Consider the following 14530-nt stretch of genomic DNA (forward strand, 5'->3'; position numbering starts at 1 on the left):
AACTCTTATTATAATAGTGCGATCTGATAACTATTTAGGACATTAGTATATACGTTCTTTTTTTTTCTTTTTTCAGCAAGCAAAAGCCAAAAATTCAATAAAAATCCAATAAAACAAAAATTCAAGAGTTTTCGTGCCACCAGCTAGAACAAGCAATAAGCCATTGCTACCTCTTACGTCATCTCATTCTAAGCTGGTTAAACGAGCAGTGGCCAAATCATGCTATCACAACGCGCTTAACAAATCATGCATGCACTCCATGCAAGAAAGCTTCCATGATCAAGCAGATTGTCTGGTAGAGAGAGAGAGAGAGAAAATGATAAATGAAAGGTAGGGAGGTTAACCAGGACTGAGCCCAGTTGGCTACCCTACACTGGTAAATTGTCTGGTAAATGCTGGTTATCCCAAGCAGCTGCTAGTGTCAGTGTCAAAAACTATCCTCAGTAGTTTGAGCAAATACAGAAAAGAACAACGGGTAGATTCGATGACAGGAAAGGAAAAAGAAAAAAAAAAACACTGTAGTGCCTTATTTTCATCATGTCTCCCATAGAATAAAAAAGACAGCTAACAGAGGATGTGTCAAATTAGTTTTCTCGGCTCCGGATAAGCTTGGGAAGATGTGCAAAATGGTTAATACTAATTTCGTTCCAAGAGAGCGCAACATCAAACATGAAAATCAATTCGTCTCTCGTAAAGAGGGAGTCGGCTACGCCATTCCGTTGTCATGTGGCAGGCTTTATGTCGGTCAAACGGGGAGGTGCCTTAATGAACGCCTGAAGGAGCACAACAAAATTAAATTATGGGGTTTTATGTGCCAAAACCACTTTCTGATTATGAGGCACGCCGTAGTGGAGGACTCCGGGAATTTCAACCACCTGGGGTTCTTTAACGTGCACCTAAATCTAAGAACACGGGTGTTTTCGCATTTCGGCCCCATCGAAATGCGGCCGCCGTGGCCGGGATTCGATCCCGCGACCTCGTGTTCAGCAGCCTAACACCATAGCCACTGAGCAACCACGGCGGGTAAAGGAGCACAACAACAATGTGCATAATACTGTAAAAGGGCATCTTGGCATCCACTGTAGAGACTGCGACAGCAAGGCTTGCCACCCCCATTTCGCTCGAACACAAGTTTTAAGTAAACATAGTAATCAACTAACGCGTGAAATCCTCGAAGCAGCGCACATAACCTGGTCAAAAGACGCATGCGTCAGTAGCCCCTCCTTATCTATTACGTCCAAAGAACTGGCATTTTTAGCGGGGGAGGGGGGGATATGATGATTACAGATATCACCCTTGTTCAGTGCGGCATGTATGATTGACAGTGAATATCTGTATGTTTTTTGGTTTCTCCTGTTGGTTGGAGCTGTTATATATTCTTCGTTCTAAGCATCATACTTTAGTTGCAAGTCAGCGCTCGTTCGTGTCGTTCTCCCTGCTGTCCCCATCCAAACCGCTCTGTTCTGGTTCAAACCCTCTCACATGCTCCGGCATTTGATTTATTATTGCGATAACAATTTTATGGACACTCCTGGCTAATTTTCGCCATCGTCGTCGGCATGGGCGTCGCCGTTGATGTAGCGGTCCGTATGAATTCTTCAATAAGCTATAGATACGCGCCATAGTATTGAAATAACCAACTTTCTCTGGCCAAGCTTTATGGTCTTAACGCATTTATTCGTCAAAATTTTGGCAATTGAAGAGCGCAAATAAATGTGACAAACATTTCACTCGCAGTGTGTGTCTTTAACCTAAAGCATAAAAAAAACTGCAAAACAATATCAGGGAGTTTTAGATTTTGCGTACACAAGCGGGTTTGGGTAGTCACAGAGACATTTGCGCACGCAAAGCGCCATGCCCGGCTTGCGTTCTCTGTACCCCTTTGGGGTTCTTTTGTGTACCTTTTCGCGTTCTTTTGTGAGCCTGCTGGTTTGCGTCCCCTAGCTTTGCGTACGCCCAATTTAAAACTTTCTATTAGGGCTCGCAACCTGAAAGTGGTCCAATTTCCCTGGATTAACAAAGCTGACATTTGGGCGAGCAGGTTTAGCTTCAGCTTTGGTAAAAAGCGCAAGACAGACACGGGCAAGAGCTAAGGACAAGAGCTGTCCCGTTGCCTCCTTAGCTCTTGTCCGCGTCTGTGTAGCGCCGTTTACCCAAGATGAATTTCACTGGAGTGTTTTTACGGATCGAATGCTTCACTGGGCGCTAATTAATGCCGACGGTTTCCCGTTAGCCTCACCTCGGGTACCGTCGAGGTGCGACCGCGCCAGTGGCGGGCGCTGATGACGCTAGCCCATAACGCTGGTTATGGGAATTCATCGTGGTGGGGTTTTTCTTCTTTTCTTTTTTTTTCTTTTTTTCACATAGGCAGGGCATTAGACAATAAAATACCAAGAACTTGGTGGCGCAACGCACCGCCCCATTCCAAAGGGGACGCTCATAACATACATACACATACATACATACATACATACATACATACATACATACATACATACATACATACATACATACATACATACATACATACATACATACATACATACATACATACATACATTCCATCCCTCCATCCATCGGCAAAACAGTAGCCACCTTGCTTGCTGCTTCGAGCCACGCCCGGTGAATTCAATGGCAATGCTAAAACTTGCTGTCGCTGTCCATACCTCGACCTTCGGGCGAAACGGCCAACTTTGTCTTCTTTACTTGAGCAAGACTCGCTTGACCGTGACAATATTACTGACGGTCATCGCAGACTTTTCCAGGGTTCCTTAATTTTTATCGTATATTTCAGTGCGTCTGCAATCATGGGAAGAATCTTGCGTTTTTTTATCTCTCTACTTTTTTACCAATAACGTGCAGAAGCCCGGTGACAACGCTTGGACCTTTGCACTCTCACATCAGTGTCACACTGAGGAGTAACTATTCCAGCTTCAGGTGCACAAGCAGCCACAATACGTTATACTACATCCGTTAGGCTGAGTTCTGCATGGCATCTGAATCTGAATTCACGCAGTATACATGCCATTTACTCACGTAGGCGCGTCAAATGTTTCGCATCTATAGTAATGACATCGTGCTTCAAGGCTGCGAAAACGCTTGATGTGCGGGTGGCTGTTTCTTGTTTCTTATGGGTGCCAACGCCATAGACTATCATGCCAAAGGAGTGCCAGCTATCTTCGAAAGAGGCGTTTTAAAGTCTTCTAAAGATCACGGCCGTCGAACGGGCACCGAGAAGCAGAATTTCCTGGATCGTCGACGCTCTGTGTTAGAAAAAAATGACCCTCACAACGAATTGAAATCATCAAGAGTGGTGCGCTAGTTGCGTCGAGACGCCGGACGTTCACATTTGGCAGCCCCAGCGCGCGTCTTGTTGAAACTGCTTTGAAATACGCCGAACTCTCACTTTCACCGTAACCTCATACAGGGCTCATTTCGCAGAACGGAATGCGAGTTTGATTTACGGTGCTGAGATCCCCCCCCCCCCTCCTACTTCTAGTGCCCATCACACACCCTGCGACGAAACACCGGATGAAGTAGGACGCTGCCGATTCAATGTTTTAACAACTCATAATAAAACAATATGAAGACTATCTTGTTACAGACAGACAGACAGACAAAGAACTTTAATAGCAAGGTCCTGAGACGCTTTGCCCTAGGGCAGAGCTGCGGGCCGCTCCCACGTGGGGACTGGTAGGCCGAGCCTAACCGCCGCATCGTGGGCTCTCTGGACAGCCCAAGTTTGATGTGCATATTCTGAGCTTCGGATGGCAGAGCTCCATTCTTGTTCTGTGATGCGATTGGGTCCCTGTAACGAGGGGCATCGCCAGAGCATGTGTTCGAGAGTGCTAACAGCCCCACAGTCGGGGCAAGTAGAGCTGAAAGCCTCTGGAGTGATCATGTGGAAAAGGGCCAGGTTCGGATAGCACTGCGTCTGAAGCATGCGTAAAGTGGACGCCAGAGGTCTAGCCAGTTTGCAGTGAGGGGGAGGATAAGTCCGCCTACCCAGGTGATAGTGCGTAGTAATTTCGCTGAAAGTAGTGAGAGTGTCTCGAAACTCGAGAACCCCAGAGTCTGAGCTCAATCTTGCTCCCGCGCGGTGGGTTAGTGCGCGCGCTTGGGAGTGGGCAATGTCATTAAGATTGGGAAACGAGTCAAGCTGGGGGTCGAGGTGAGCCGGAAACCACGTGATGGTGTGCGGAGAGATTATCTTGTTCTTGAGAATCTTGTGAGCCTCCTCAGCGATGGATCCTGAAGCGAAAGCCCTGACCGCCGATCTCGAATCAGTGAAGATTTGTGATCTGCTGTTGTCTAGGAGTGCCATAGCAACTGCGACCTGCTCCGCTCTGGTTGGTGTTGAGCACTTCAGGGAAGCCGCATTCACTATCTGTCCGTTGTGATCAACGAGGGCAATGGCGAAGTTAGACGACTGTCCATATTGGGCTGCGTCGACAAAACATGCCGAGTAAGGATCGTCTTTGGTACGCTTGAGGAGGGCGAGGGCTCTTGCCCTGCGTCTGCCTACGTTGTGTCGAGGATGAACATTACGGGGAAACGGTGCAACTCGTACGTTGTTCCTTTGATTTTCTGATATTTCATATTTACGCTCTTCCATGAGGATAGGGTTGATCCCAAGAACTGCCAGGATCTTCTTTCCAGCCGGGGTACAGGATAGACGGGCCAGTTGGGCTGACTCCTGGGCCTCGATTATCTCGTCCAATGTGTTGTGCACTCCTAGTTGCATAAGGAGGTCCGTGCTCGCCCGTAACGGAATGCCTAGTACTTTTTTTATACTTTTTCTGATGAGAGTGTTTAATCGTTTTTTCTCGGAGTTATACCAGTTGTGCATGGCTGCCACATAAACTATATGACTCATGAGGAAGGCGTGGAACAACCGGAGGAGGTTGTCTTCCTTTAAGCCTCCACGCCTATTCGAGACTCTGTTGATGAGTCTCATCATGTTCTCAGTCTTGGCTGACAGCTTGTTGAGCGTAGTATTATTACTGCCATTCGATTCGATGAACATGCCAAGGACCCGAATGGTGTCTACTCTGGGGATGGTACAGCCGCTTTTAGTGTGGAGTTTGATGTTTATTTCTGACAACGGTTTCCATCCTCTAGGTTTGGGGCCTCTCCTGACTGGCCTGTAGAGGAGGAGCTCAGACTTGCTCGGGGAGCATCTAAGCCCCGTATTTTCCAGGTACATCTCTGTTTGATCTACAGCCTCCTGTAAGCCTAATTCAACAGCTCCCTCGCTTCCTCCGGTGCACCAGATTGTGATGTCATCAGCGTAGAGCGTATGATTGATCCCTTCTATGTTGGACAGTCTTTGCGATAATTTCGTCATGGCGATGTTAAAAAGCAGTGGTGAGACTACCGCTCCTTGTGGCGTGCCTCTTGGGCCCAAACTGAAATTGTCGGACTTGAGGTCACCGATTTTGAGCGTGGCCTTGCGATCCCGTAGGAACGAGCTGATGTATCTGTGGAAGGCGTCTCCCAAATTGAGCTCTGAGATGGAGTTCAGAATGTGAGCATGGGATACATTATCAAAGGCTTTCTCTAGGTCTAAGCCTAGGATGCCTCTTATATCTCTTGTGGTGTTGTCAATGATTTGACATTTGATGAGTTTCATGACGTCTTGCGTTGACAGGGCCGGACGAAAGCCGATCATGTTGTACGGAAACAATCCTTGTTTCTCGATGTGCTTAGAAATTCGATTGTGTATGACATGTTCCGCTACTTTCCCCACGCAGGACGTGAGGGAAATGGGTCTGAGGTTTGAGAGACTCGGGGGTCTTCCAGGCTTTGGAATGAGGATGACCAAGGCCATTTTCCAGGACTCCGGGACAACCCCTCGTTCCCATATTCCATTAATCTCCTCTGTCAACCATTCTATAGAGCAGTCGTCCAGGTTTCGGAGGGCGCGGTTGGGGATGCCATCAGGACCAGGGGCAGACCTGCCATTTAGATGCTGGAGAGCTTCCCTTACCTCGCATGCCTTGAAGGGGTTATCTAGCTCGGGGCAAGATGAGCCTTTGTAGGGGGGATAGTCTTCGTCACTCGAGTTACCCAGTGGCAGATACTTGCGAGCTAATCTGTCGAGTACGGTCTGCAATGTCTCTGATTGTGATGCCTGGTGTAGAACCTTCGCTATCACTTGTCTTTGGTTTGACTTGGTATTGGTATCATCCAGCAGATGCTTGAGTAGGTTCCATTTAGCTCCAACTCTCATCTGGCCATCCACAGAATTGCAGACCTCATCCCACTGTTGTCTGCTCAAGGTTTGGCAGTGATCTTCTATAGTTCTGTTGAGCTCCGCGATCTTTTTTCGGAGCCTTCGGTTGAGTTTCTGCCCTTTCCATCGTTTCAAAAGTGACGTCTTAGCTTCTAGAAGATGAGCGAGGCGGCTGTCCATCCTGTCCACCTCCAGTTCAGTCTGGATTTTCTTTGTCGCCGCGCTGATGTCCTCCTTTAACTGTTCAGCCCACTGATCGAGGCTAAGTGCTGAGTCATGCGTTTGTGCTCGCTCTTCCCGAATCTTGCGAAAGTAATCCCAATCTGTAATAATGAACTCTTTGAGGTCCCCGCTTTTCACGTTGACGCAGGTGGCCAGGATGTTGTGATCACTGCCAAGGTCAACTTGGAGGTTGGACCAAGATGCCGATTCCACATTCCGTATGAAAAAAAGATCGGGTGTGGTATCCCTAGAGCAGGATTTGCCAATCCTGGTCGGAAAAGCCGGATCTGTTATAAGCGTGAGGTGATTATTGATTGTAGTTTGCCATAGGTCAACGCCCTTGCGGTTAGCTTGTTGGTACCCCCATGCTTGATGCGGAGCGTTGAAGTCTCCGGCCACCAGGAGTGGAAATGTCTTGGCCTTGCTTGTAGCCCTGTTAATAATTGCCGCGAATCTTTGCCTGAGGTCTTTGGGTGTACTGTATATGTTAAGTATAAAGATACTTGTCTTGAATGGTCCGCTGGGGATTATTTCAACAAGCGAGTGTTCAACCTTATTGGATTGCAGATTCAGATCGTGGGCTATGAACGCACATTTGTTCGAGACTAATGTGCTTATTCCCCTCTTCCCATCAGCATATTGGGTATGCGATTTATAGCCTGGAAGGGTGACCTTATCCGTGAGCGTTTCTTGTAATAAGATTACATGTGGCTTTTCCGAGTGGGTCCGAATGAACTGTTGGAGGACGTTCCTTTTACGATGGAATCCCCTACAGTTCCACTGCCAGATGTTAATTACTTTGTGATCTGCCGTCATGGTGGGACGTAGTAGATAGCTTGTATTATAAAATGCTGCGGAGCGCAGCCGCTGCCGACCTTTCAGTGTCGGTGTCATTCACTTTTTCCAACGGTGTAACTGAAGCCATTGTAGAAACGTGGCGTTCCAGATTATCGCATCTGATTCCTAGTGCTTTGACCGCCTCCGCAAGTCTGTCAATAACAATTTGGACTTTTTCCAGGGATTCATCAATTTTATCGATCGTTTTTTCCAATTTTCGAACGCTGGCGCTCTTGTCTGAGGCATGAACTGCCAGCGCCCTCTTTTTGGGTAAACCATTGGCAGTCGGTTCCGCTACGGGGATCTCCATGGGCGTTTCTACAGCAGAGGCCTGACTGGGTTGAACTGACTCTCGCTTGCTGGCTTGCTTGCTGGCAGTCGGTTCCGCTACGGGGATCTCCATGGGCGTTTCTACTGCAGGGGCCTGACTGGGTTGAACTGACTCTCGCTTGCTGGCTTTCTTTAGCTCTGCAATCTCTGCTTTGAGCTGCTCCATTGCGTATTTTAACGAAGCGTTTTCTCTTTCTAATTGTGCAATCCTGTCGTGCTCTGGCGATTGACCCCCCGTTACCTTTTTCGGTGATTCCTTGACGCGGTCAGCCCATGTGGTACCACGATGAGCCGGCTCCTGAATCTGAACTGCAGGCCCCCTGGAACGAGAGTGGCCTCTGGAGCGGGAGCGGGTCCCGGGGGCCTTGCGGCCTCTGGAAGACGAGCGTTCCGTCGAGCGACCCCTAGAAGGGACACGCTCCTGGTAGCCGCTATCCTCGCCGCCAGGGTCTCGGGATCGGCTCCTGGATCTGTGCGAGCTGCTGAGGGCCGGCTTGAGAGGCATTGGCGACCCAGTTGGTTGTTTGGATTGGTCGCGGTTGCGCCGTTCTCTTCTCCGTTGCCTAACTACAAACGGAATTTGGAACCTTTGCTTGCAGGATCTGTCAGCCGTGAGATGAGGGCCTCCGCAAAGGGTGCACTTCGGTGTACATTCGTGCTTATCGTCCGGGTTGTTCGCACCACAGCCGCGGCAGATGGCATTTTCAGGGGCTGGGCAAACGTCAGCTCTATGGCCAAGCTTTCCACATGCATAGCAAACGTCAGTTTGTCTGCGATAAAGTGAGCATTTGATTAAACTGGGACCGCATTTTACGTAGTCCGGGACTTTGAGTCCATCAAACAGGATGACTACAGTGCTTGTGTTCTTGATTCGTCTCACCTCGAGGGCGCTTGGGTTCTTGGGTTGAATGATAAGGCGTTTGAGCTCCTCTCGATCGATGGTGGGATCAATGTCACGAATAACTCCCTTGCATGAGTTTTCGGGGGCTGCGATATATGTACTAACTTCGTAGCTTGCTTGTCCAATGAGTAAAGCTTTCACATCGGCGTAGGCCATGGCGTTGCGTTTTGATGGCGTGCTTGCCACCAATATGTTTTGCACCACGTTCGGACAGATAATATCCTCCGCCGTATCCGCCTCCGTAAGTCTAGCAGCGGTAGTGAGGGCTTGGGCAACTCTGAAGTGGCCCATCTTCTTGATGTCCAGTCCTCCACGGGGACGGATTATGATTCGAACATGCTCTTTCGGTAGGCGAGGCAATCTCGAAGCAGTCGTTAGCCGTGTCTTGACACTCGCCGTAGCCTGGCTTTTATTCCCGCCACGTCGCATGTCGGTGACTCGGCCGCCCTGCCCGAGCGGGTCCGTCAACGGTGATTTGTTACAGAAAAAAAAATTACGGAACAAGAAGAAAAGAGGAAAAGCCCGCCGAGGAAAAAGGCATCAAACTGTTGATGGTCGAGTTCAATGCAAGCGAAATAACAGTCACGTGGCTACCAAGAGCTACATTCAAAGAACTGCCGAATGATTGCGTATGTAGATAAACCTTGTCAGAATTAATGAGCACGAAAAAGAAACAGCACGAAAGGAAACGGGAATGGACCGTGTTCGCCCCCTTTTTCTTTCGTACTGTGTGTGCTCATTGCGCTCAATAATTGGTGCCAGGTATGCACGAACTGTGCGCTTAGCAAGTAATTAATTATTTAAGTAATTAATTATTAATTTAGTATTTAATAATTGATGGCGTTTTATGTGACAAAACCACAAACTCAATATGAGGCACGCCCTAGTGGTGGACTCCAGATTAATTATGACCACCTGAGGTTCTTTAATGTGCGCCCAATGCACTGTACACAGGCGTTTTTGCATTTCGCTCCTATCGAAATGCCATGATTTTATAGAATGAACGGTGCTCAGGAGGGGAGGGGAGTTCTTTTCCCATAGCAACGAGCGACTTAACCTATATCATCAAAAGACAGCTGCTTATATTGTCGGCAAAAGTGAAATTATGAAACGTTTCTTCGAAACTGGTCTAGCTTATAGTGTGCCGATACGTAAGGTTCTCACAACCACAGTGTCCGAGCCGGTATAGGTAGAGTCGCAGACTTTGCGTAGCCGAAACTGTGGTGCATATTACATTAGTGCGTCTAACGCTAAGTGATTCCTCGAACATGTCATGCAGACACCGTTAACGCCGACATGACGGCAGACTCTCAAGCAGCATCTTGCTGTACAGTGGACTCATCGTGTATATGTTCATAGTGCCATGGTCACTCCGCTTACGACCGTTGTCATACCCGGCGTCTAGCACACTTTCTTGTCATCACGCGACACGGAAACGATATCCCCAGCGGTACTTTGCTCGCACCCTTCGTCACCCCTTCTTGGTTACTGTGTCGAGTAGATCGACTATCGCTATTGGACTGCAGCGCTTTAGCGTGCTCGTCCTTAACAGACCCAGCAAACGCCGTGCTACACCTTGCTTCCAACCCAGGCATTTCACGTATACTATTGGAAGAGGATATTTGTGTTTTGATGCATCCAAATATAAGGCGATGGCTACCGTGCGTCCTGCTCACGCATCCACTGTAACTTGCGTAGAGCAGCAAAACAGATTGCATCGACTTGTCCACTTTCAAGAAGATGTCGACGCGCACGGGACGCCCGAATCGATACGTGAAATAATTTCATGCGCAGTATGATCTTGCATCGCTGTTTGTTTTCCGTCTAATCCTACCAATTTGGGTGCATAATCTCGTGGCACGAGCAAACGGTCATCTCAGACCACGAGGACTTTGCGACCTGTTTAGCGTGTCCCACAGAGGGTGTCGAAAAGAGCCCAGCGCGACGGGGGCATGGGGGCTGTTGTTAAGAACGAGGCACTATATGACGCTCAGGATGACGCCAGCGCGGGGCCGAGAGAACCAACGGGCGCCTCTCTTTTTTTTCTTCTTCTTTCTACGCAGGTAGTAACCGAAAGCATGATTGCAGTTGACAGCACAGTCTCGCACAGCGGAGCTGCCCGCTTCGCCGCCTGGCGATGGACGCGGCAAGCGCGGACAGGATAACATGATTCTGTAAGTCGTAGAGCAGTTGTTGCGCGGTCTGAACGAGAGGGGAGGCGCTTCCCTTGAGCCCTTGTTGCCGGCTTGGCTGCCGGCCAAATCGTCCTGTTCACTCCGACGCACCGCAGAGGCACGCCCGCCTCCGCTCGCCCCCTTCCCTCTACGAGACACGCATGCTCGTCCGGGACTGTGTAGTAAAGGTGGTGATGTCTGCAGGTTGTACCCGATTTTAGGTGGCACGGGTCTTCTAGCGGCGCACGGGACAGATGGAGAAAGAAAGAGGAAAGTGATTAAGGAGTTTCATGTCTTGAAAGTATAACACCGCACGGACATTTGTGACAGGCGTTTATCGGTGGGAATTGTTCATCTTTTGCTGCACCGAGTTCCGGTGACGTGTCATCGTGAATGAGCAGTACAATAACTTTGTAGAGTTACTTTTCTGAGTGACTTCGCCTTCCACTAGACATCTACTAAGCAAAATGAATAGATAACAAGCAAGCGAACTAATTAATTAACTAGAATAAAACAAAGTTCAGGAGCTCAAATGTGACTCCCTCTAATCCTTACTTTTGTAATCGTTCTAAAGTTTCTCCGTCGCTTCCCTGTCCGTCGGCAGGGAAGCTTCATAACGTTTCCAGGGAGAAATCACCCACATGAAAATGCATTTACTGGGTCTCTGGGGCATGAAATTTTCGTTCTTTTCTTTTTTTTTTTCTTTTCCTGACATATATCTCCGGAACTAATATCTTACTTTTGCCGTTCAGAGTCGCAACAAAAGATTTAGCGCCTAAAACTCAGCGCGCAAGTGATAAAAACTCACTAGTTTCTCATTAGATTTTCGCGAGCGAGATTACATTTCCTTTCAACTTGACAAAAGCTGCCGCTTTTTCTTCCTCTCCTTTATTAAATTTTCTCGCACGGCAAAATAATTATAAGCCGCACAAACCCGCCATCTTCCGCTGCAAAAGCGCCATAAAAATGCTCACAGGACGAGCGGAACTGCCGCGTATAGGAGCCACAGCGTGGGCGAAACATCCAGCGGGAAGAATCATTGCTTCAGGAAAAGAAAGGAAAGCGTGCGCACGTGTGGCGTAGACGCAAATGAAGACATTGTATACTTAGCAACAAAAGCGCTATTTCATCATTTCCATCGGTGCAGGAGGTAGATTGCATTACGCTGGACTTCTCACATGTTTGTATAACCAAGCGCGAAAGTGAAATAAAGGAATAGCGTGCACTGAAGAGTTGTCCATTGGTGTGCAAAAAAGAAGTATGCATTCGTGGAACACACACACACACACACACACACACACACACACACACACACACACACACACACACACACACACACACACACACACACGCACACACACACACACACGCACACACACACACACACACACACACACACACACACACACACACACACACACACACACACGGACGCACGCACACACAAGACCCCTTCGAGGGCCATGTTTGACATCGCTTGCATATAATCTAGCGGCGAAGCGCTGCCAGGCGTCTGGACTTGCGTCTAAGGCGTCTAGACGTGCTTTAACGGTTGGCTGCTAATAAACCTCCGAATCACAATTTTCTCGGACGTCCGGCGCTATTGCGAAACTTGCTTGCGGAGTTTGTCCAGCCAAGCCTGTTTTTCTAGGCTAAGTGCGGGGAGGAGGCCGGGGCGGCTAGGAACGCGCACGATCGCCGCGCTTGCGGGTGGTGCTCGAAACGGGCAATCAAAACTTCAATAGCTCAGTTCAGGTAAATCGCTGCTCCAGCCCGCATAATTAAACCCCATTAGTATATATGACTTCCTTTATCAAGTGCGCCCAGTACGCGGAATAAGCGCAACGGCCAGGCCATACAAGTGCCGAACGCTAATAGGCCGAGCGGGCACCCGGAATAATTGGGGCGCAGGCACTACTGGCACGGGGAAAAGGGAGTTGTGACGAAGGTCACGCTCTTTCCCAAATAAAACTATCGTGAAAGGGGGAAAAAATGTCATCCGCCCGCCGATTGTAGCAGGAGTCAAGAAAGGAAACGCCCCGGAAAGACGTTGATCCCGGGTTCGATCCCCGGACTAAGACGAATGGTTCCTCAGCTGCGAATCTCCCTATCTGAGAAAGCGTTAGAATCTTCTCTTTTTCTTTTTTTCCCTTCATGTTACAGTCAGGTGGATGTCATTTTTTTCTATTTCGTGAACCTTCCTCCACAATTGCTGGCTTCCGCAAAACTAATTCCCCGAATAATACTATGTAGATATCACCCAGTTTTTTTGTTTTTTTTCAAACACACGCGGACTTCAAAAGATATACGTATACGTTACATAGCGAAGCTGCGCTTAGTCAAAACACAAACTGTATGTATGCCGCAACGGACAACGGCAAGGAACAATGAGACCAAGTGAGTGAGGAAACTTTTATTGTAGGTCCGGCGAGGACGCGAACTCGTCGCGCACCCGGCTAGTCCCACGTCGGGACCGGCAGGTCTAGCCCACCGGCCCGGTCGCGGGCACGCCGGACAGCCAGGATTTGCTTTTCTAGAGCGGGGCTACGCAGAAGCGAGTCCCACTCCTCCTTGATGAACTTGGGTTATGTCGACCCGCACTCCCACAGCATGTGCGCTAGAGTGGAGGTCTGCCCGCAGGAGGGGCAATCAAGGTGCATGGTTTAAAACGCCAAACGTAGGCATGGAAACGCCGGAGTGTCTATTCTGAAGGGCTTCTGAGGCGGGACACGATATATCGCCGTATCACTGATTTGAATTTGCTGTTCAATCGTTTAACAGAGGAGATAGCAGCTTTGGTCTGGTCTGAATTGCAGCTTCAATTTTACTTCTTAGCACTTATGCGGGTTTTTGAGCGCGACATACGAAAACGATGGAGAGTGGTTCGATGTTCTAAGCATTAACTCATAGCCGTTGCGAAAATCGGCGTGATATAACTATACCTGCACACCCATGCGAAGTCTTTTCATTTTTTTTTTCACACTGGCAGTCATCTTTATGTTATCTACTTTCTTTGTTCTTTTCTTTTTCTTTACGTCGACATTTACTTTTCTGAAAAAAAAAGTGCGAAAAGCCGGGTTTGTTTATCATATCGTTCTTGTTTCTTCATTTGCTATTACGCCCTTGCAGACTTAGTCACCCTCTCGTCACCCCTTCCTCCTCTTTATGAAAAACTTCAGATAAAAGAAGAAACATAAATTCCTGACTATGAACTAAGAACCGTCAGGTTTGTTGAACCTGGCTGACAGCTGTTTGCTAGATTCACTTTTCTAATTACGCTAGTTAGCAAACATGTGCAACGCGTGGTTAGAGTCGCGATGCAAATACGACGTTACCACAAACGCGGTTGCCGCGATGTGTATCGTGTCACAACAACAGAAATCACAACAGTCTGCCCTTCCTTCTCTGTATCTCTCTCTCGCCAAGCACTGTGCTTGCGAAAACGCAATTTCTGTCACAGTTTGTTTTTGTTGTGCCCCCCTCGCTTTCTCAGCTAGCTTGCTTTTTTGGCAAGTTATATCATTGGCCACGGGTTGCAAGACCACAGGCAATAACACACACACAAAAAAAAAGGTTTCACTAAATAAGCTCCCCCCCACCCCAAAAAAAATAAAGAAGAAGAAAGCGTTGGAAAACACCAACGACATTCACTCTCAGCCCAGTTACGAATAACATCGGCACACAACCGATGTGCAGTTTTTTGTCCAAAATTTCAAAGCCTGTGTACATAATATGACCGAGCCGGTGTCGGCCGCGTTTTACGCCCTTTCGAAACAGTTATTCTAAGGCCGCGGTTCCAGAGATTAAGCAGCACTCGCTCTCCGCAGTTTT

General features: G+C 48.3%; 1 protein-coding gene across 10 annotated transcripts in view; it reads left to right on the forward strand.

Annotated features, from left to right (window-relative positions):
* Positions 1 to 14530, forward strand: part of LOC135915983 (melatonin receptor type 1B-like) — a 264138-nt gene that overhangs the window by 210553 nt on the left and 39055 nt on the right. For 6 of the 10 annotated variants that reach the window (XM_065449170.2, XM_065449166.2, XM_065449168.2 and 3 more), the window contains one exon: positions 10589 to 10699. The exons of the other annotated variants lie outside the window; for them this stretch is intronic. Coding sequence is in view for 5 of the 6 variants with exons in the window: in XM_065449166.2 (XP_065305238.1) it covers positions 10692 to 10699 (8 nt within the window). In the remaining variant the exon portion in view is untranslated. The remainder of the gene's footprint in view (positions 1 to 10588; positions 10700 to 14530) is intronic. 10 annotated transcript variants of the gene reach the window in all.

The sequence above is a fragment of the Dermacentor albipictus genome, chromosome 1 (genome assembly GCF_038994185.2).
Source record: "Dermacentor albipictus isolate Rhodes 1998 colony chromosome 1, USDA_Dalb.pri_finalv2, whole genome shotgun sequence".
In the NCBI taxonomy this organism is placed as follows: domain Eukaryota; kingdom Metazoa; phylum Arthropoda; class Arachnida; order Ixodida; family Ixodidae; genus Dermacentor; species Dermacentor albipictus.